This window comes from Papio anubis, chromosome 5 (genome assembly GCF_008728515.1).
Source record: "Papio anubis isolate 15944 chromosome 5, Panubis1.0, whole genome shotgun sequence".
Classification (NCBI taxonomy): domain Eukaryota; kingdom Metazoa; phylum Chordata; class Mammalia; order Primates; family Cercopithecidae; genus Papio; species Papio anubis.
The window spans coordinates 33200517-33223924 of NC_044980.1; the positions used below are offsets into that span (position 1 = coordinate 33200517).

The 23408-nt window shown below is 39.5% G+C and overlaps 1 protein-coding gene and 1 pseudogene across 2 annotated transcripts in view; one reads left to right on the forward strand and one right to left on the reverse strand.

Annotated features, from left to right (window-relative positions):
* Positions 1-23408, reverse strand: part of SLC45A2 (solute carrier family 45 member 2) — a 39944-nt gene that overhangs the window by 9059 nt on the left and 7477 nt on the right. Inside the window, exon 3 of one of the 2 annotated variants that reach the window (XM_003899558.4) lies at positions 9293-9618. The exons of the other annotated variant lie outside the window; for it this stretch is intronic. Coding sequence (XP_003899607.1) covers positions 9293-9618 — 326 coding nt within the window. The remainder of the gene's footprint in view (positions 1-9292; positions 9619-23408) is intronic. 2 annotated transcript variants of the gene reach the window in all.
* Positions 10223-20195, forward strand: LOC110743441 (annotated as a pseudogene).

Here is a 23408-nt window from a genome sequence, read left to right on the forward strand (position 1 = left end):
TGAGAGTGACATTTAGGGGCTGAGAACAACTCCAGGCCAACAGTCCACAAGAAAGCAGGGACCTCAGTCCTAAAACCACAGGGAACTGCATTCTGCCAACATCCTGAATGTGCTTAGAGGCAGGCTTCTCCCACTGAGCTTCCAAATGAGAATACAGCTCTGCTAACACTTTGACTTCACACTTGTAAGACCTTGTGCAGAAAACCTAGTGCAGCTCACCCAGGCCTCTGATCTATGGAACTGTGAGATAATAAACTGATGTTGTTTTAAGCAGCTAAGTTTGTGAAAATTTTTTATTTACTAGAGCATTAATATAGGAGAGCCAGTCAGCTCCCTGTTCTTAGCCAGCTGTCTCCACCCGGGTTATTTCTCTGGATTCTAATGATAGCAGAAACGTGTTAATGAGCCCTAATTGAGTTAGAAGTAAGAACAATGTAGAACTCAAATATATATATTTATACACACACACACGCACACACACACACACACACGAGGGGTCTTCAATATGTTAACGGAAAATGCATACTATGAAAAAAATTATGTATGGATTGCAAAAAATTTTTTGAAGCAAAATAAACTCATACTAACTTGCTATAGTATGTCTGAAGAAGATTTAGTTTGAGGCACGAAGAAGGATAAGACATCAGTTTGAAAACAGCCCCTAACAGAGCCACGTGAATTCTACCAAAATTGAAGCTGGAATAAACATCACTTATGGTGAAGCTTTGGTGGAAGAATGGTGAAATCACATTTTTTTTTTAAGTTTATGAAGACAATGTCCCAAAGAAATCAGCAGTTTACAAATGGATAACTCATTTTAGGAAGGAACCAGATGGTGTTAAAGATGAAGTCCTCAGGGGCAGACCATCCACATCAATTTGCAAATAAAAAAGTTAATCTTGTTTATGCCCTAATTGAAAAGGACTGACAATTACTGGCAGAAACAATAGTCAATACCATAGACATCTCAGTTGGTTCAGTTTACATAATTGTGACTGAAAAGTTAAGGTTCAGCAAACCTTCCACTCAATGAGTACCAAAAGTATTGTGCCCAGATCAACTTCAGACAAGAGCAGAGCTTTCAATGAAAATTTTAAACATGTAGGATCAAGATCCTGAAACATTTCTTCAAAAAGATTGTAACAGGAGATGAAACATGGCTTTACCAGTATGATCCTGAAAACAAAGCACAATCAAAGCAATGGCTACCAAGAGATAGAAATGGTCCAGTCAAAGCAAAAGCAGACAGGTCAAGAGAAAAGACCATGACAACAGTTTTTTGGGGATGCTCAGGCATTTTGCTTGTTGACTTTCTGGAAGGCCAAAGATTGATAATATCTACTTACTATGAGAGTGTCTTGAGAAAGTTAGCCAAAGCTTTAGCAGAAAAACACCCATAAAAGCTTCACCAGAAAGTCTTTGTCCACCATAACAATGCTCCTGCTCATTCCTCTCATCAAACAAGAGCAATGTTGTGATAGTTTTGATGGAATATCTTTAGGCATCAACCCTATAGTCCTGATTTAGCTCCTTCTGACTTTTGTTTCATAATCTTAAAAAATCTATGAAGGGCACCCATGGTTTTTCAGTTAATAATGTAAAAAAGACTGCATTGATATGGCTAAATCTCCAGGACCCCCAGTTCTTTAGGGATGGGCTAAATGCCTGGTATCATTGCTTACAAAAGAAAGCAATGAACTCAATGGAGCTTATATTAAGAAGTAAAGTTTATTCTTTTTAAGTTTTATCTTCTCATTTGATTTTTCCATTGACTTTAGGAAGGCCCATCCCACACACATATATGTAAAAAATGAATATATAGGCCCCTGATTATTTAATTTAGATTTAAATTAGGTTAAAACCAGAAGCTATAGTTTTTTTGGTTTCAGAAACATTGAGAGAATGAGAAACTTTAAACTATTGATGCAATTGTTTTGAAATACCAAGAATAATAACAGCCTTTAGCATCTTGTCATATAAGAGAAGAAAGAAACCTTGGGAATATTAAGTGATTAGCTTCCCTGAAGACACTGAGACCATAAACATCAGACGAGATTTGGTAATGGGTCTTTCTTGTCATATTTTTATTTATTCTGAATCATGACATTGAGTACTGGCTAGTTTATAAGACAGTCTACTGAGATTTTCTATTTTAACTGTAACAGCATATTTTTTATACTTCTTAACCTTATACAATCATGCGTTTTACTTCTTTGTTGTGGAAAATTATATTCACCCATTTTAGTTTTGTTGTGTAAGTTGATTTTTTCAAATTCATCAGTCTTGCAGTATCTAGCCCACTGACCATAACTATAGTCATTTTCTGATAATAAGTGTTAAACACTACAGACATTTCCCTGGATTGAAGGAAAATAACATTTTTCTGCAAGTAGAATATGGTACCTGTAAAAATAAATGATTATAACAGAAATGAAGTTCAGAATTACTACTCTTTCCTCAACCACAGAAAGAAGCAGCTAACAACATAGCCCAAGAAACAACAGCCTAGTTTTCATGCCTCCAACTAAATGGTTTGTCTTCACTTTCCTTCCTCTCTTTCCAAAAATGCAAAACTGAGAAAGTGAATCTGGCCAACAAGTATTCACCCTCATTCTAAATATTAATATATGCTTCTGACTTATACATAATTTTCGGCCTGCTTCATTGTTAGCCTAATTTGTCCTTTCTTCTAAAAATAAATATGAGCTTTCGAAATGTGCCTAGTATTTCTGTAAAAGCTGGGAGTGTAAATATTCAAAGCCCCTTTGTATAGTGTAACTCAGAATAAAAACTCAGCTGGCATATTATTCCTGACTCATCAATTCCCTTGTAAAACCCTTTTAATCATTCTGAAACCTTGGGAGTTGTTTTACTGCATTTATTTTGCACCACTGTCAGCTGTAGACTGGGTGGTGATGAATTTACAAGCGAAAAAGGTACAGAGTCTATCAGGGAGAAAGAAAACTTCACCAATGTGCCCTCAAAAGGAGACTATTTAAATGTTAAAGGGAGCAACTGATGGCATAGAGGAATTGGAGATAGATTTTATGAGATCTGGTTTAAACTCGTGAAATAATTCAGCCCTCTTGCCATTAAAAAAAGAAAAATTTGTTCTTAAATTACACAGCCACCCTTATTTTGGAAAGCAATGTCTTTGGCAAGCAATAACAGCCCTGCAGCCTTGGCCCTGACCCTGGAAACGTGCAGACTTCTTTTGCTTGACTGGAGACCTCCCAGGGCACACATTTGGAAGAGAAGTGCGAATCCATGGCTTTGAGAGTAAGATGTGTTACTCTGTGCTTTATTCTTACTTTATCTTTTTGTCTTATTTTATTTGCTTATTTATTTATATTTTTAGAGGTGGGGTCTCACTCTGTTGCTCCGATAAGTGTGCAGCGGCATGATCACAGCTCACTGCAGCATCAAACACTTGGGCTCAATGCATCCTCCCACCTCGGCCTCATGAGTTGCTGGGACTACAGGAATGAGCCACTGCATTGGTCTCAATTTGTTTTTTAAACCAAATAATGAAATCATTCAGAGCCTGCAACACTTTTTATGTGGTCCCTACTAGAAAGTTCGTAGTATCTGTTGTATTTATTTTTGTACTCGTGTGGGAGTTCCATGCCTTTCAAAAGGCTTCCACTCAGTTGATTTCATTTGATCCTCACAGTAGCCTCTGAGTGGGTGAGACAACCCCTGTCTATGCAACTCTTGGAGGGGGAGTCCCAGTCTATCTAAGGGGACATCAAAGAGGCAGATAACCTATCAGGGTGTTATCTGTTATCACGTATATACTTACCTTTAGTAAAACCCCATCTTGTTTTGTTCCCCAAACCACCACATTATTTTTAAATTTTTGCTTTCACATTATTTGATTACTTTTTTCCTTATTTTTTATCTACTATAGAAATTTTGGATGTATTGCAGAATTTAAAAATAGAAAATTAGAGCTTCCTGTGAGCCTATCATCCAGACTTTTCATTTTTGGTATTATTTCCTTTCCATTTTTCCTCTATGTATACAGCTTTGTTTTCTCCCAAAATAAAGATTGTTTTGTGTATGTAATGTATATTTTACCTGATATATTTTTATTAAACCTTCAGAAACATATATTTTTAATGACTGCATGAATTTTATCATATTCCATGATTCTTTGACTGTCCTGCATAAATGCACAAAGGGCTCCAGTCCAACTAGGAATCTTAGAGTTCTGGTTTGTTGGTGAAGGAGGGGCAAGGAGTACAAGTATTATCCACCAGGCAGCCTGGTGTCAGGAAAGAAGGCTGAGTCCAGGCATTAGGAGACCTAAAAATCTCATATTTTCTCTACTTGTGTGAAGGAGATAAAAAGAAGGCTTTATCCCAATGACCTCGTAGTTCCTCCTTGAATTCTTATAGTTATGAAAAACACTGCACTCATCCTAAAATAGGAGCTACTGTTGGAATCAGATGAATAGATTACTCTCTTCAACTGCATTCTCCTATTAAGTGGCATGGGGAGAGGTAGGTTGATGTGCTGTGGCAACTCAACTCCAAGGCAGTCACGTTGATAGAATGAGGCCTTCTTTCAGCAGATCATACTCAAACATTTTGCCAATTCAAACATAAGCAGTGTCGAGTTTACTTTTGCATTTATTTTGGAAAAATGCTAAGCAAATGAACAGAGTAAACAATACTAGAGGAAGCGCTTGATCTCAAGGAAAAACTACTTACAGAATTTTATAACTAACAGCTAAGATGTATTGCTTTTATTCATATACATAACTGAATACAAAAAAATGAGGTTTTCTACTGACAAAAAAAATCCTTAAAATACCATTAAAATAAAGTACAGTTTTTAGTTTTGTAAACCACTTAGCTAAATGTAATGTGATATCCTAGATTGGATCAGAAAAAGGATATTACCCAGGAATGGGATAGCTGGATCAAATGGTAGTTCTACTTTCAGTTCTTTTTTTTTTTTTTCTTTTTTTATTGTACTTTAAGTTCTAGGGTACATGTTCACAACGTGCAGGTTTGTTACATATGTATACATGTGCCATGCTGGTGTGCTGCACCCATTAACTCGACATTTACATTAGGTATATCTCCTAATGCTATCCCTCCCCGCTCCCCCCACCCCACAACAGGCCCTGGTGTGTGATGTTCCCCTTCCTGTGTCCAAGTGTTCTCATTGTTCAATTCCCAGGTGAGAACATGCTGTGTTTGGTTTTCTGTTCTTGTGATAGTTTGCTGAGAATGATGGTTTCCAGCTTCATCCATGTCCCTACAAAGGACATGAACTCATCCTTTTTTATGACTGCATAGTATTCCATGGTGTATATGTGCCACATTTTCTTTATCCAGGCTATCATTGATGGGCATTTGGGTTGTTCCAAGTCTTTGCTATTGTGGATAGTGCCACAATAAACATACGTGTGCATGTGTTTTTATAGAGCACTATTTGTAATCCTTTGGGTATATCCCCAGTAATGGGATGGCTGGGTCAAATGGCATTTCTAGTTCTAGATCCTTGAGGAAATGCCACACTGTCCTCCACAATGGCTGAACTAGTTTACAGTCCCACCAGCAGTGTAAAAGTGTTCCTATTTCTCCATATCCTCTCCAGCACCTGTTGTTTCCTGACTTTTTAATGATCGCCATTCTAACTGATGTGAGATGGCCATCAGAGAAATGCAAATCAAAACCACAATGAGATATCTTTCAGTTCTTTACGGAATCACCACACTGTTTTCCATAGTGGTTGTACAAGTTTACATCCCCATCAGCAGTGTAGAAGTGTCCCCTGTTCACTGCATCTAGGCCAACATCTATTTTTTTATTATTGTCATTCTTGTGACATATATATATGTGTGTGTGTATATATATACACATATATATATCTCACAGTTTTTTATTCACTCTTTGATGGGCATTTAGGTTTGTTCCACGTTTTTGCAATTGCGAACTGTGCTGCTGTAAACATGAGTGTGCAAGTATTTTTTATATATATGATGGAATAGTACTCAGCCATAAAAGGAAGGAATTAATGGCATTCACAGTGACCTAGATGAGATTGAAGAATATTATTCTAAGTGAAGTAACTCAGGAATGGAAAACCAAACATTGTATGTTCTTAGTCATAAGTAGGAGCTAAGCTATGAGGATGCAAAGGCATAAGAATGACACAATGGATGTTGGGGACTCAGGGGGTAAGGGTGGAAAGGGGATGAGGGATAAAAGACTACAAATTGGGTGCAGTGTGTACTGCTCAGGTGATAGGTGCACCAAAATCTCACAAATCACCACTAAAGAACTTACTCATGTAACCAACCACCACCTGTTCCCCAATAATGGAAATATTTTTTTTTTAAAAAAAAGGACATTAGTAGAAAAACGGCGAAATTCAAATAAGTCTGCTGTTTACCTAACAGTACTGAAGCAGTGTTAATTTCTTAGTTTTAACAAATGTACATGGTTGTCTATGACGTTAACATAAGAGAGAAGCTGGTAAAGCATAGATAGGCACTCTCTCGACTATCTGCAACTTTTTTGTAAATCTAAAATTATTCAAAAATTAAACTTTGATTAAGAAAACAAAATAATACATAGGCACGCTTTGCTAGGTGACAACTCCATGGGGTAGAACAAGGGCTCTGGTGTTCACTACAGTCTTCTGATGCTCAGCATTGGGTCTGGCAGGGGTAACTAATAACTATTGAATGAATAAAATAATGTACAAGTGAATGAACCATGCACACAGTGCAACCCATTCCAAGAAATCTTATTGTTCACCCAAATACACCCTCCTCTTTATTCCCTGTAGTCAGCAGCCAGATTAATATCAAAAACAAAAAACCAACCAAAAAAAAAAAAAAAGTTAACATCAATGAGTCCTCTGCCCCACTAATTTTGATGGACCTCCATCATTTACTTAATAAAGTTTTAGTTCTTATGCTGGCATTCAAAAGCATCCAAAATCTGTCTCCAATTTGCTTTCCTAACTTTAGTTCTAAAGTTACAAACTCTATGATCTATGGTACCACTTATACTTTCTGCAAATATGCTTCACGCTTTTAAAATATTTCTTTTATATCTGTGGCTTTGTTGATGCTCTTCTGTCAGAATTATTTTTCCCCAAAAATATCTATTCAAATCCTAACTATCATTCAAGGGAGAACTCAGGGGTGATCACCTCCATGATGCCTTTCTCCATTTATTTAGGCACAATCCTTCCCTCTTTAAAACTAAAAGCAATTGTTATTATGCCATTTGTGGCCACCTTGGAAATGTGCCATTTGGGTCATCTACTGGAGAAAACACAGTTGATTGACAGCTCCGAATGCTGCCTCTCTGGATCCATTGCTCCTGTTCCTGCCAAGGAACTCTGTTCCTGTACCTGTTCCTGCCAAGGTCACCCTTTTCCTGGCTGTTCCCTGATAGTGACTAAGCAAGACGGGGGGCATTAGTGCTAGCCTGTTCCTACAAGAGTTGGGACTCCTCTAAGGAGCAACCTTGGCTGGAGGACTCCCATTTGGCCTGGGTGAAGCTTTCTTGGAGCTTCACTGCATCTGAGAGGCTTCCTACCCTATCCTTTTTCCTTTCCTTTCTCCTTTCACAGGTGTTTGACTTGCATCAAGATAAGAAGACTTTCCCTTCCTATTTCTACTTTCTCCACTTTATCTTTCATGCTGTTTTCTCCAATGAATCTCTTACATGTCAAATCCTATCTTGGTGCCTTTTTAAAAGATCTGAACTGATACATTGTTTCTATAGCATTTACCATGTTCTATCATGGATTATGAGTCATGATATAAACGACTTATGCCACCTGTTAGGCTGTAAATTCCTGCACACATAGACTGGACATTTGTCAGTTTTATGGTCCCCAAATATCTAGTACAGCGCTTTGCACATACTCAGTACCCCAAGCTGTTTGTTAAATGAATAATGATTATAATGTGTTGATATACTTATGTGAAGTTTGAAAAAGTCTCTTTGCATGCTTTATCTTAGTTGAACATCCTAACAATCCTAGAAAATAGACTGGCCAAGCCAACAAGAGAAGCTGACCTCACAGGAAGGTGAGATTTACTGAGCTTGTCTGAAAGTTGTTGGAGTCCAGATTTGTGTCCCCTGTTTGTGTTTAAAGCACTCAGTGTTCTGTCCGGGTCATAATAACAAGACCTAAACCCAACAGCTTACTATGTGGTAGCAAACACTCTAAGTAACTTTACATGGATTAGCACCTGCGACCTGCACAAAACCCTTGTAGGTAGATGGAATCATTTTCTCATTTAACAGAAATGTAAATGCCCAAAGTCATGCAATCCAGAGATGGTATAGCCAGGATTTAAGCACTGCGCTCTTTATCTTTAGGTTCCCCTATAGCAAGTAGTTATTTGTGATTCATTGAATGAATAACACAGGTCAGCAGCTAGAGGAACCAAGATTTGAACTTAAGTCTTCTACAACCTTTTGTCAATCAAGGAATCCTTTGTTCTATATCCCTGAGGTTTTAGCATTCAATTTTAGCTTGAAGGTAAATGCAATTACTTCCTCTGTGTTGCCCAATAGAACTTTCTACAATGATGAGAATGTCTTACATCTGCACCGTCCTATATTTTAGCTATAAGCCTATGGGGCCTTTGAACATTTGAAACGTAGCTAAAGCAACTGAAGAAATGAAGTTCTAATTTTATTTTTATTTTAATTTAAATAGTCCCATGAGATTATTAGCTACTATATTGCTCAGCTTCATTCTAGTCTCTTCTCTGATCATTTCATCTGAACGTGGTCTCATTTCTTTGGCAGTTAGTTGAGTTTTATTTCAGATTTTAAGCAGATGAATTCACTGTGCAGTTCACTGAAAATGAACTAAAATATCCAGTCAACTCATGACAGGTAAATTCAGTATGCCCAACTCAGTCACCAACCCAAGGATGCTACCATTTGGAGGAAAAAATTTCTAATTTGTGATCCTAATCTAAGAGGCTATTTCTTCTGGCCTAAGGATGATTTTAGCCTTCTCTTGTGGCCTAACCTTTCTCAACTGGCTTCATCTTCCTTGCTTGGATGCCCTGAGAGGAGTAAGAGATAGGATGACCAGAGGAAAATGCAGACATTTTTCTTTGACATGTAAAATTTTAATTCCAAGGGATGATAGCTACTGGGGATTTGGGAATTCAGTTAGACTCCACGAAACTCTTCACATCAAACAAACACACAAAACAAAGAATTTTTTTAAAAAAGAAGAGAACAAAGAGCAAGAATATTTTTCCCATGTAAAGAAAAAAATGTTGCATCTTTACCTGTTCAGCATGATTTTTGTTTTTTGCTCCCTGCATTGCCAGCTCTGGATTTACATAACCATTTTTAACTTTCTCGATAGAACCATACTCGTACATTCCATCTGATGACAATGGAGGGTCCTGAGGGGTTTGCTGTGGGGGAATGCCCTTTGCAACATCTGTAAGTGGGGCTTCAGAGATACTGCACAGATGAACAATAAAACACAAAGTGAGCACCAACGCAGAGAAGAAGAACATGACCTGGAATTCGGTACCCAGCAGTCTTCCCAGTTCCAGATGGGCCCAGTCTATAGCACCCGAAAGGTAACCCAGGGCACCTCCGAAACCTGGAAAGCAAGAAAAGCTGTGTTAGCATATTTAGCAAATTATTGTTCATTTTCCTCATGCATAGACACTCCCCTTCAGTGGGAAAACTCCCTGAAGACAGCAGAGGCAGCCTGGAGATGATTGGAAAAGCAATACAGCAAGAGGCTGAAAAACACGCACCCAGGCAATTGATTCAAGTTTTGGCTCTAGCATTTACTTGCTGAGACCTTGGGCTTCCTCACCCAGAACATGGAGGTAATAGTAGAAGAGTAACCTACCCGTAGGGTCATGGTTTGAAAATAGAAAGTGTTCAGGATGGGGCCAGACACATAGCAAGGACTTACTAAGTATTGCTACCATCAGAGATACTGTGACCTTTCCAAAGTGCATTCTCTAGACTGTTTTTGAACTTAAATTTCTCACCAGAAAAAGCCCCAAAGAAAACCAATTTATGGCAGCAATAAAATTAAATGACTTGTAGTTTCTCTATTATTAAGCTTCCTGGGATGACGAAAGCTTGCAAAGTTCAAACACCCTCAAAAGCTGTCTTTCTTCCTCTATTAGAAGCTAAAGGTACTTGTTCCCAGTTGATAGCTGGGAACAGGAAATAATGAGAACAAAAGTTTACACACGAATTTTTAAAACTCCTATTCTCATTTCACAGGACTCCAACCTGAGGTCTTTTTGGTGCTTGTTTTATCTTCTCAGGCTTAAACATAGTGTCACTTGAGGGATACTGAGGAAAGGCTCCTCAAAATCTATCCCACCCTAATTATCTGATATTTAAAATCCAATTACTAGTTATTCCTTTTTTGAGTTTCTGTTTTAAAATGCACGTGTTCCTGGTATGGGCAAGAAATTACTCAGCACCAAAGTAGTAACTGTTCCTCAGATGTTCCTTCTGGTGCAGACATTAGTGACTTCTGATAAAGGTGGGAAGATAGCATGGTGGGGGAGGGGACAGTGGACATACTACAGGATGTCAAGGGAATTAAAGAGTTGAGTGCCGGACATATCCTCTACATATGTCACAAACTTATGTAGGGCTGATCCTCCTGTCAAAATTCTTTAAACATCAAACTCCCATCATGCCTACCAACCACAATTTATCTAGCTGAACAGATCAGCTTTCATTTTTGTTTTTGATTTTGTTGTGTGTGTGTATGAGTGAAGTCTCTATTTTATTTCTCAGATAAGTACAATATCTTCACAAGCTAGGGAATCAAGGAAGAAAACAGAACTAAAGGAGTTCCTCTCTAATCCTAAACATCTAAAGTTACATAAACCCTGACCTCAAGAACACAAACCTGAATGCCAAGTACCATGAATCCTAGTTTGTTCAAATTAGTGAAAGAGTAGACGATTTTGGTCACTTCATATTCTGATTAGTTTCAATTTAACATAGAGACTATTTATGGAGAATCAACAATCTAATCATTGCATTCCAAAAATAAATCATCCTTAGCATGTCCTGAATGCTGATGTGTTTTAAGGCAGAATTATAAGAAATTGTGGCCCATGGGGCACAGTGAAGTAAGACATATAGTCTCTGGAATCAAGAAATTTACGGTCTAGTTATGTGTGATGAGCATATACATAAACAGAAAATTGACAGATGACGGTGAAGTGCCCAGAATTTGAGAGAAAAAGAAGGTCCTGAAACAGCCATAGTCTGTGACTGATTCAGAAGAATGTTCTGGGATTTGCGGTGCCTCTGGTTATTATTAGACAATGACTATTCAATTGTGGAGATGCAGAAGGTATCAGAAGTCATGCATCAAGCCAGGCAATCAACCAATAAGAATGTATTAAGTCTGCTCCTCAACCCATTATGACAACAAAAATGTCTCTAGATATTGCCAAATATCTCTGAGGGAAGGAGGTTGAAAAGTGGCCCTTAGTTTAGAACCCCTGACCTAAGTCAACCCTATGACAGACACATTCCTTTTTTGAAACTATCATTTGTAAACAGATCAAGGGTTTCATATTGCCATTCAATTATCTTATCACTTATGCCTCTATCTTTCAAATTTTTGTTCAGCTGAGCATTACTGGTTGCCTCAGTTGGAAGAATGTAGAGCAGAAGACCCTGCTCATTTGAAAGAATTGATATGTGAAATAAATCCTCCACTGTGCAATGGAATGGTAGTTTTATTTTATGGGAAAAAAATAAGGATACGCATATAATGATGGATTTATATTAGAGGTTAATTTGGACAATTGAGTCCTACGATTGGGAAGTTTCCTGATGCAGTTGCATGTCTACTGGTTTAGTTTAGTTCAATAAACATGCATCAAGCACTAAATATATGTAAATGACTCTACTAACTTCAGGGGATATAAACATAAACAAGACACAGTTTCCCATTTTTTCCCCAGAAGGTGGTTTCAAGTGGGAGAAGCAGATGATGGGAGAAGCTACTTTCAAAATGGTAATAAATGATAAGCTAGAACTCAGAGCTGCGTACTCAGAGTACAAAGGAGTTTCGAAGAGTCGATTATTGGTGCTAGTTAATGGTATCAAAGTAATGTCGATTATTAGTAAATCTGACAGGATTTCTCTTCATTAGCAATGAAGGTTATAAGAGTTCAATATATCAATGAATTAAAAAATTTTGGAGGTAAAAGGAGATTGGAAGAATTAGATCAGAAAGCTATGAGTTCTAGTGGCTCTGTGATGGAAGACCACACAGAGGGAAGAAGGGATTTGGAATCGTGCCTGATTTCCATTCCCATCTTTGTGCTTTCTAGTCACATGCTCTTGGGCACTTCTCTGAGAAACGAGGGTGGTGCTGCCTCTCCTCTGAATTTAGTGAGGATTAATGCAAATAATCCATGTCAAGCCCTAGTACATACCATGGCAGAACCAGGTCCCAAACTGAGCTCCCTGCTGACTTCCTACAGTAACCCTAATTCCAGAGCCTCCCCTAGAAGCAGGAGAAGATACCTACTGCACTGAACTGGCTGAAGACAGCCTGCCTGGAGCTTGCTGAAAAGACTTAGTCATTTTAGGCCCGGTGATTAGAACTAGTGGATCATTCTGAGGGCTGAGACCTGGGCTTACCCCTGACCCTATTGTGGCATGTGGAAAGTATCAAGAAAGTAAAATATATATCAAACATGGAAAGTGTAAAAATTGCAACTGCTTGATTTTTAAAGTATTCCCCTAGAGCAGCCTTCTTAAACTTTAATGCATCACTCTTTGAGTGGCCAGGTGACAGCAGTTTCCAACTAGTTTCCTTTCTTGAGAAATGGTACTTTGTTGTCACAGGATATTTGACCCACAGTTCATAACTGATAAAGCACAGTAATCTGTAGTCCTGTAAAAGTAAGGTAGTTTGCAGATATGAATAGGGTTTTTGTAGCCTGGTAGGGAAATTACTCCAAAAGTATTACAGAGGGGTTATACTTTTATTGTCTTGTAGAAGATTAACCAGGTTCATATTTAGTCTAACATTTTTTATTTTGCTAGTCACACACACACACAAACACATACACACACATATTTCCTGCAAGAACCAACTCTTCTTATATCTTCCCCATTGGTTCTTTTATTAATATGTTAATTTAAAACCTTGACATATGCTATAACTTAGAGAATTATTAGCACTCTCTTATCTTAGGGAAGGAGGTAAAAAAAAAAAAAAATACAGGAAAATCTGTCTTATTTGTCCCAAAGCTACTGTTTTGAAGTACTTGTAGCTGCAAGTTACAATAGTACAACAGGACATGCCAGGAAAGCAAAGTGGGCCACTGGGGAATTATCCTAACCGAATATTAAAACAACAGAAAAAAATATTTAAACTTTATCTATTTGCTGCCTCAGATATGATGAGGGCCAGTAGAGGGCTGTAGGAATTCATTAAAGGCCTTTCTTTTGCTTCTTCTGCTTAAACCAAGGGTTTTATCTTCAAAGACAATCTCCCCAACAAAACCTAATTGTCTGTGCTATGATAAAGGCTGATAGTTTTACCATTTTACCACCTCCCACACCTACATCCAGACTGTATTTACCTCTGCTACCAAAATCAGCCCCTTTGAGGCCCCTGGAATCCATCACCAGGCTATTGGGCAAGCCATAAGCCAGAGCGTTTGGAGGACATCTGCTGCCACATTAGACAACGAGCTTTTACAAAGAAGGGCCGGAAGTTGTCCAGCTGGCTCCTTCCTCACAAAGCCAGGCTGTATTGTCAAACTCAGGAGAATAAATGGCTTTAGAAGACAGATGTCATATTTCATAACTAATGATGCAACTTGAACAATGGCACATCCTGGAAGAAGTCCAAATACATAGAAATATGTAAAAAATTTTCTTTAGTCCACAACTATGATAGGTAAAATGGGAAACTGGGAAACTGTCAGTACCAAGAAATCTAAAGGACGAAAGGAAACTCAAGAGAGTCCATCTAGATCAAACTCTGCACCTACCATCTGCCTGTAACTGCCTGCAGGCATCAGTGTGTGGCTTAGCAAGCTCAGCACCAGGGCTGGCACAGCTCAAGTCGTGAGAGCTAGTTATGTGCTGTTTGCTATTTCCCTCTGAAGGAGGACAGACTACAGAACTCCCATCTTCCCATGGGGTTCATGAGAAAGTCGTTCTGATTCTTTTCTACATGTTGAAAAAAATAGCAGTGAAAGTATCAGATTAGGTTCATGCTTCGTACCTATTCCCAGCAGGTACATACTAAATCCTGGACAGTTAACATAAGTACCAGCTACTCTCTCTCTCTCTCTCTCTCTCTCTCTCTCTCTCTCTCTGTGTGTGTGTGTGTGTGTGTGTGTGTGTGTGTGTGTTGTCCTTGACCCATTTGTTTATCAATAGAAATTGTTGGAGCACCTACCTTCACCAGGAACTGTGCTAGACACTTGAGATACATCAATGAGCAAGACAGACATGACCTCTGCCCTCTTGGAGGCTGAGTACAGGAAAATCAGTCAAAATGATACATGTGTTGTGTTCCCAATGAAAAGAAAAAAAATTAAAACTAAAAAAATTTTAAAATTAAAATTAAAAAAAAAAATGATACATATGCTCTGGTCAAAGACAAGAGCTTGACCAGACAAGCTGATCTGATATTTCTTTAAGTTTACAAAGCAACTTTTCTCTTCAAAGATGCTAAGATAATATGTTTAAAATATTGTTCACTGTTTCCATCCCCCTGCCTCTAAACCTGGTTCCCTTTCTCTCATTGGGCCCTTCCTTCACATTTAAGCTGGGCCAGGATGCCTCATTGCTTTGAGGACAGGATGTAACAGTACAGAGCAGAGAAACAAGAATGGTTTGTCTTGCTTCTGAGTTCCAAAAGTCCTTAGGCTGCAAAGGCATAGAGAGTAGATTCATTAGGAAATGTGCTTTAAGCACCAGGCTTCCCAGGCTAGACAGAGAATTCATGATGGGTGCACACATATTGGTAAATCCCTTAGGCAGTGTTGGTCTTGCTGCCTGCTTGACGGGCCTAGCTAGAGTTGGAGCCTTCCCCTGGAAAGCTTGGGGGATCCAAGAGCGGAGAAGATAGGTGCCTCATTTCCTGGTCAGACCCCATGGAAGCATTAAGAACTAGAGGGAGAAAAGGCTGTGCAGGAGGTCAGGCATTAATTGGTCTCGTTCTGGAACCATTTATGGCTGTCTTGAGCTTTCTTAAAGTCTACAGAACTAATATTTCCAGTTCTGAGTTATAATGGCTCAGCACACTGTGAAGTATTTTGCAAAATGCTTTAACTCCTCCTAGTGGTGACCAGGGAGCACGGAGCACAAATGCTAAAATGAAAAAGCTCAGGACTAGAAGTCATCAGTTGAGTCAGACAGCTCCTGTGAGCCACAGCAAATCTTCTCGGTCCCCACCTGACTCCCTTGCTCCAGCAGCTGCTGCAGTGACCAAATCTAAGCCAGCTCTGGCCAGCTTTGCACTGGACAAATGCATCTAGATGGTGCCTAACCTGAGGGAAGACAGAAACAGCTGGGGTTCAGGACTTACAAAACCCACGGTACCACCCTTAGTCAGTCAGTACAGACTGGATTAATCTTCCCTCATTCATCCCCTACATGGAGAGTTCTTTGGTGCCCTTCCTAAGCCTTCTCAGAGCCAGCTCTGTAATGCTTATTGTTTGGCTTGTTCCTCTCCACCATTTCCTTACTCTTGCTCTCTAGAATCCCTTCCCAAATAAACCATCTGTATACAAACCTCTGGGGTTCAACTTTTAGAGGAATCCAGACTAACTCATGAACCACATCTTTGGTTAGCTGGTTGGTTGGCTGGCTTGTTGGTTGGTTGGTTGGTTGATTTTGCCCCTAGTCTATTACTAACCAGCTGTGTGACCTTGGGTTAGACACTTTACCTCTCAACAACACAGCTTAATCATTGATAAAATGAGAATGTTAAAATTGAATATCCATCCCACCAATAGTTTTTGACCGCCTTCTATATTTCAAGCACTATTCAAGATAGTGGTCAATGAACAGGAAACACAATGTTCTTGTACTTGAGGAGCTTATATGATGGTTAGAGAGACAGACAACAAACAATAAAGAAATGGTGCTTCTCATCATGGCAGACCCTAGAGATAAGATGTTTCAGGACTACTGCAAGAAGCTGCCAGAGTGCATGGAGATGGACGGCCATCTTAAGGAGCTAAGGGAACAACTCAAAGAATTTACCAAGCCATATGAAAAGCCTGAAAATGATCTGAAGGCCCTAAAAAGTGTTGGGCAGATTGTGAGTAATGTGCTTAAACAATTAACAGAAGAACAATTCATTGTTAAAGCTGTAGAGGGACCAAGACATGTTGAGAGTTGTTGTCGACAGCTTCACAAAAGTAGCTGAAGCCAGGAACAAGAGTTGCTTTGGATAGGACTACACTAACTATCATGAGATATTTACCAAGAGAGGTGGAGCCACTGATTTATAACCTGTCTCATGAGGATCCTGGGATGTTTCTGATTCTGAGATTGGAGGGCTATCAGAATAGATGCAGGAATTGAGGGGTTACCACTTAAAAACCCAGTTATTCCAGCATGTGGGAATAATACCTTCAAAAGGCTGTTTGTCATGTGGACCACCATAAACAGGAAAAACACTCTTGGCACACAAGCTATTGTTAGCCAGCTGAACTGCAATTTTTTTCCTTTTTTTTTTTTTTTTTTGGAGACAGGGTCTCACTCTATTGTCCAGGCTGGAGTGCAGTACTGCAATCTTGGCTCACTGCAACCTCCACCTCCCCAGCTCAAGTGATCCTCCCACCTCAGCCTCCAGAGTGGCTCAGACCACAGGTGTGCACCACCACGCCCAGCTAATTTTTAATTAATTAATTGATTAATTTTTATTTATTTATTTTGAGACGGAGTCTCATCTGTTGCCCAGGCTGGAGTGCAGTGGCATGATCTTGGTTCACTGTAACCTATGCCTTCTGGGTTCAAGCGATTCTCCTGCCTCAGCCTCCTGAGTAGCTGGGATTACAGGCATGCACCCCCATGACTGGCTAATTTTCGTATTTTTAGTACAGACAGAATTTTACCACGTTGGCCAGGCTGGTCTCAAACTCCTGACCTCAGGTAATCCACCCACCTTGGCCTCCCAAAGTGCTGGAATTACAGGTGTGAGCCACCGCACCCAGTTTTCCAGCTAATTTTTATATCTTCTGTAGAGATGGGGTTTCACCATGGTATCCAGGTCCACCTACCTTGACTTCCCACAGTGTTGGGATTACAGGTGTGAGCCACCATGCCTGGCCAGGACTGCAATTTCTTAAAGGTTGTATCTAGTCCTATTGTAGACAAGTACGCTGGTGAAAGTGCTCATTGGATCAGAGAAATGTTTAATTATGCCAGGGACCATCCACCATGCATCATTTTTATGGATGCAATAGATGCTATTGATTGTTGTCAGTTTTCCAAGGGTACTTCAGCTGACAAAGAGATTCGGATAACTTTTTGGAGTTACTGAATCAAATGGATGGATTTGATACTCTGCATAGAGTTAAAATAATCATGGCTACCAACAGACCAAATACACTGGATCTTGCTTTGCTGCATCCAGGAAGATTAGATAGAAAAAAAAATACATATTGATTTGCCAAACGAACAAGCAAGGTTACACATATTGAAAATCCATGCAAGTCCCATTACAAAGCATGGTGAAATTGATTATGGAGCAATTGTGAAGTTTTCAGATGACTTTAGTGGAGGAGACCTGAGAAATGTTTGTACTGAAGCAGGTATGTTTGCAATTCATGCTGATCACGGTTTTGCAAAACAGGAAGGCTTCATGAAAGGTTAGAAAGTGGCTGATTCTAAGACGCTAGAGCTTAAATTGGACTATAAACCTGTGTAATTTACTTTTTGATGGCTATATAACAGATGTTGGCTTAATGTGAAAATAAAGTTAAAGAAAATAATATATGTATTGCCAATGATCTCATTAAAAGTGTATGAATAAAAATATGAGTAACATCATACAAGTTAATATAGTAATTCAGTAATCCAACTTTTATGGTTGATATGGAAGAAGTTTGTATGTTTGCTAATATCTCATTTATTGCAGCAGAAGTTACAAAAGAAGAATGTGTTGAAGCTTTTCATATTTGCTAGGTGAGCATTTTATAAGACATTGAAAATGGTTTGAGGTAGTAAGATAAGAAAGCATTTTTTATGACTTATTTTATATCATTTGTTTTCCTCATTCTAAAAAGTTGAATAAGATCTGTTTGATTCAGATCTACAAAAATAAATAAATGAAAAAATAATACCGTGTCAGGTAATGATGGGTACCTCTGTGACAGGAGTCAGGGCTGGGGGTGTGTGTTTGTAATCAGAGTAACAAAGCAAGGAGGCCAAAAGTCAATTGCCGATTGGTACCTGGGAAAGCACTTTTGAGCAGAGGAAAGAGGGAGGACAAAGTCCCCCAGATTCCCGCTTCTCTAATCTGATTTTGAGATTCTTTGAGAGTTGTGTTGATCACATTTGAATGGAAAAGAGATGGCAATTTGGAGACTCTATCACCCTAAATTGCATAAATCACCCTTATTATCCACAAGCTGAAATCCCTGTATCCTTGGTTTCTGCCCTGGCCACATCCTTTCCAAGTTGCCCGAATGAGGAGATGTGAAACTCTACCATGGGTGGAACTTCAAAGGTTTTGTTTGATGAAACAAAACCACTCATCTAGAGATGATTCATAAATGAGAAAAGATTAAAACAGTCTCACACATGAAATGGCTCCTTTTCACTGTGTAAAAGGTTTAGTCAGAGTCCCATGTTTCAATTTCATTTTTAAGACTCTTTTCTTAGCCCTTAATCATTTGCTATTTAGAGCATTTGTTGCATGTTCACATTTTTTCTGCATACTTTGAAGTATTAAAAAACAAAAGTTAAAAGAAGCTGATACCTGACAAGTTACCCATTCTTTTTCCAAAGATGTAGTGGGGCAAGTTTCTCACTGAGTCATTACAAATAAAATGTTTGCAGCCGTAGTGGAGATAGTGGAAATCAAGTGAATATAAACATTTGGTGTTTCATCTCTTTAGGAACCCTCTTTAAACCTTTTAGAGGGTTCCTTGTGCTGTGCCTGTGACCCTTGCAAGGCAGTTAATAACTGACATGGTGTAGAGATTTGCAAGCCTGTGAATGAACGAAAGTTCAGAAATGCTGAGGCTACTCTGCAGTGAATAGGAGGAACCAGGAACTGAACAGGGCTGGCCTTTCCTGTCATGCCTGATCCCAGCCTCCCGACATGCAAGAAAGCCCACTGCTAAGAACAGTAAAGTCTTGGGTTCAAGCAGCAGAAATATGCTTGGTTAGACTCCCTGGGTATAAAAGAATTTCCAGCCTTCCCTGGTGAGTACCATTCTGTTAGCTCACTGGATTCCACAGCCTCAGGGGCACCCAGCAGTGAAGGATCTGTGTGGTGAGAAGATGCGGGTGGACCCACCAAACCTACCATGGCCACCACATATGCCAGGGATGGAGGAGGGTAGAGTTGCCTTTAAATATGAAAGACAGAAGCTAAAGGAATTAAATGTCTCCCTAGGAGCCAGTACAGTCTTTTCTCTAGAAAATCTCAAAAAATGTCAGAAATATGCTGGGAAATATTTTGGTAATGAACCCTTGGACGCTTATTTATGAAGCATTTGGAAATGCTGGGCCAGAACTACAGTCCTGAAACAAACAAAAAGAATTTCAATTTACTGGGATGATTGGATTCCTTGGGTGAATAATATTTTGCTGTTGATGAAAAATCAAAATGGGCCCTGACACTGAACATGCCTTTGCCAGAAAATGTTTGTTTCAAGCGGAATGCTGTAGTTATCTCTTTGCCAAGGGCATGTAAATTCAGAAAGTTTGGCGTGTATGCAAAGACAGGGCAGAGAGACAAGGCCCTGCTTGTTATTTTCACTCATCTTTTAATGCAGTTTTTCGTTCAGAGTGAGGATATCACAGTGGGGTCACATATCCCACATTTGACTCATCAGAATTCAACTATTCACACTTTGAACACAGGGAGGAAGAGAGAGATTACAAGAAAGACAAGAGTAACATTTTAAATAGTATGGGTAATTCTATTAATTTCAGGAGTAAACATTAAAGGAGAGATAAATCTGCATATATATATATATATATATATATATATATATATATATATATATGCAGGTTTGTACACACAAAACAAAGCATATTGTATTTTAGGAGTAATCTGAGAGATATTTACGAATAATATCGACGGTCACTGTCACTGAGTCAGGGACTTTAGAATCAGCCTTAAACAAAGTGAGAGACTCCATGCACTGTCCTACAAGAGGAAGATGTTTTAAGTTGTTTTTCTAGTCGGGGAAAGAAGTTGCTTTGAGCCATCCACACAACCTCAGCTGTTCCCGTATGACCAAAGACATGCACTGGCTGAGGTTTGGGCTTCAGTGCTGGTTATGAGACAAAGGAACGTAATTAAATGAGCATATTTGTCTAATTGGTGCAATTTGTTGTGTCATGTAAAACCATGAATTATAAACAGGGTTATGTAACCCTGGGGTCTCCTTTTACACAATTAACATATTTAAGTGCCTGCTAACAGCAAGGCAATGAACTAGAAGCCATGGGGAATTTGCAGGTAAATCCTCATGGGGGAGTTTACGAATCTTGTAGGAGGGGGAGATAAATACATTGTAAATTACAATACAGGGGAGAGAGTGAACAAATGTGCAGATCAGGTAAAACTGTGAGAAGTGAAGTATATCACTTCAAAATATAATTATCCTTTCATTATTTACTCATATATGGGACTTTAAAACCTCTGATTCATTTTCTTATAATAGTCTTGGTCTTTAATTATTCTTATTAAGCTAACATTCAACTGTGTTTGTATTTTATGTGATAGGTACCAGCTTTGACTATTCAATAGTAATTACTCCTTCCTTCTTGCTAATAGAACCTCAATGTGGTTTAGGGAGATACATGACCAACTCCCCGCAAAACCTTCACTTTTCAACCTCTTTAGGCCACTGAATGCTCACAGAACCCAATTCTGCCTAATGAGAAACAAGCAGAACTGTGGGGGAGGGGAGGTTTCTAGGGCAGATTTGCTTTCTTCATTTAAAGAGCTAATGTAGGCTCTTTCTCCTTCCCCATTCCTTCTCCCTGACCCTCCTCTCTGCTCCTCCTGTCTTTAAACGAACAAGAACTATGGACTCGCATCAACTGTCTTGTATCCAGGAGGCAACATATCCATAAAGCAGCCAAGGAAACATGAAATTGTTGGCTCTGACATCTAACAGCTGACTGAAAGCCAGCAGACACCTGCTTCCAGACTTTTTGTTACATAAGAAAAATAAGCCTCTGTCTTTAAGCCACTGTTTTGTTGGCTTTAGTGACTTGCGACCAACCCCTTCCTAATCATTCTATTCCTTAAGCATATACCAAGTGCTGATAGGGAAGGGGGCAAGAACACGGGGAGGGGCTGAAGGAAATCAACCTGGATTTTAGGGTGGCAGTACCAGTCCCCCCAAAAGATCGTTAAAGTGCACATAACATTGTCTCTCATTCACACATCCCTTATCCTTTCACTCATTCACATGTATGTTACCGCTGGATAGTCCCCTTCCCTCAAGAAGTTTATGGTGTAATGAGTGTGACTAGAAATGTATTCAAATAACTAACATGGAAGGTGGAAAATGGCAAAGGCCAAGAAAGAGACTATAAGAAAGTAGCCCTTTGGAGCTGAGCTGTTTATTTAAGCTGGGAGGTGGTAAAATGTTTTCCTCAGGGTGTGAGCCAAATTTCCCTTTGCCACCAACTGCCCCTCCCTCCAAGGATGGGGTGGAGGTCGGAGGGGTGAGGGGGGTGGGAGAGATTTTCTTCTCCTCCCTGCAGGAAGACCTTAAAAGGAGCATTCTGCATGAGAACCTTAGAACAGCTAGATTGGAACACAATACTCCAGTTCCATAACTGCTCTTATGAACACAAAAAGACCTTTTGTGTTTTTCTTGTTTATTTCAAAATTCTAGAATATCTTCATTATGCAAAGAAGGAAAAGAAAAGGGATTGGGGAGGAGGGAAGGGAGAGAAAAGTACGTGTGCTCCCTCTACATCCCATCCAAGCTTCAGGAGCTGGACTCAGTGGCAACAAGGGTAAAAGTGAAAGGGCTCAATTATGGACTCAATTGTGTCCCTCTACTCCCCAGATTCCTGTGTTGATGCCCTAACCCTCAATGGGACTGAATTTGTAGACAAGGCCTTTAAAGAGGTAATTAAGGTTAAATGAGATCGTAAGGGTGGAGCCCTAATTCAAATCCAATAGGACTGGTGTTCACATAAGAATAGGAAGAGACAGTGAGGGTGCAGGTGCACAGAAGAAAGGCCATGTGAGGACACAGCAAGAAGGAGGCTGTCTGCCAGCCAGGAAGAGAGGCCTAACCAGAAACCAAGCCTGACAGCTCTTGATCTTGGATTTCCATACTCCAGAACTGTAAGAAAATGAATTTCTGTTGTTTAAACCACCCAGTCAGTGATATTCTGGCATGGCAGCCCAAACAGACCATACAGGCCCCAGGAGGAGATGAAAATTCATGATGTATGTGTGATCAACTGCAGCCTCAATGGTCTCTCCCTGATGGAGTTATCTACCTCACTGGCACCTTTATGTTCATCTACTCAATAAACTTTTGTGCTTTGATTATTTTGTGGATCTAGTCCCCGACCAAGTTAGAAATTAAGTATACCTGCAATTTGGAAGAGAATGAGGGCCTTTGTTCCTAGAAAATGAGTGAGCATTTCCAAGCAGATCTCCACAGGTAGAAAAGGGGAAAGAAACCTTCAGTGTGAGCAAAGATCCAGAACCTGAAGAAGGAAGGGCTGGTTCCTTCATTTGTACCATTGGTATTTATTTTGAACACCTACAATATGCCAAGCAGGGGTAGAGGAGTGAGGGATGCAGGGAATAAAACCAACCTGCCTGCTGCTCCTTGGAACATGATGAAAAAGTATTCAGAGCACAGAGAATGTGGAAAGAGTAATGGGAAGTAAAGCTTGGAGAGTAGGATGGGAACAGATTGTGGCAGCTTTGAACCTCTGTCTAGGAAAATATTATTCACCCAGGAGGCACATAAGGAGCCATTGCAGCTCATCAAGCAGGAAAGTGTCCTGGTCATATTTGGCTTTTAAAAATATGAATCTGGAAGCTATCAGTTGGCTCAATTGGAGTGGAAAGAAACTGGAGACTAGAGAACAGTTAAAGGATGAGTACTGCAAACCAATAATAAAATTCTAAGGCCTCCAACTGACTAAGTGGACACCCCTTCTTGGCCAAGGGGATCCCAAAGAAACCTG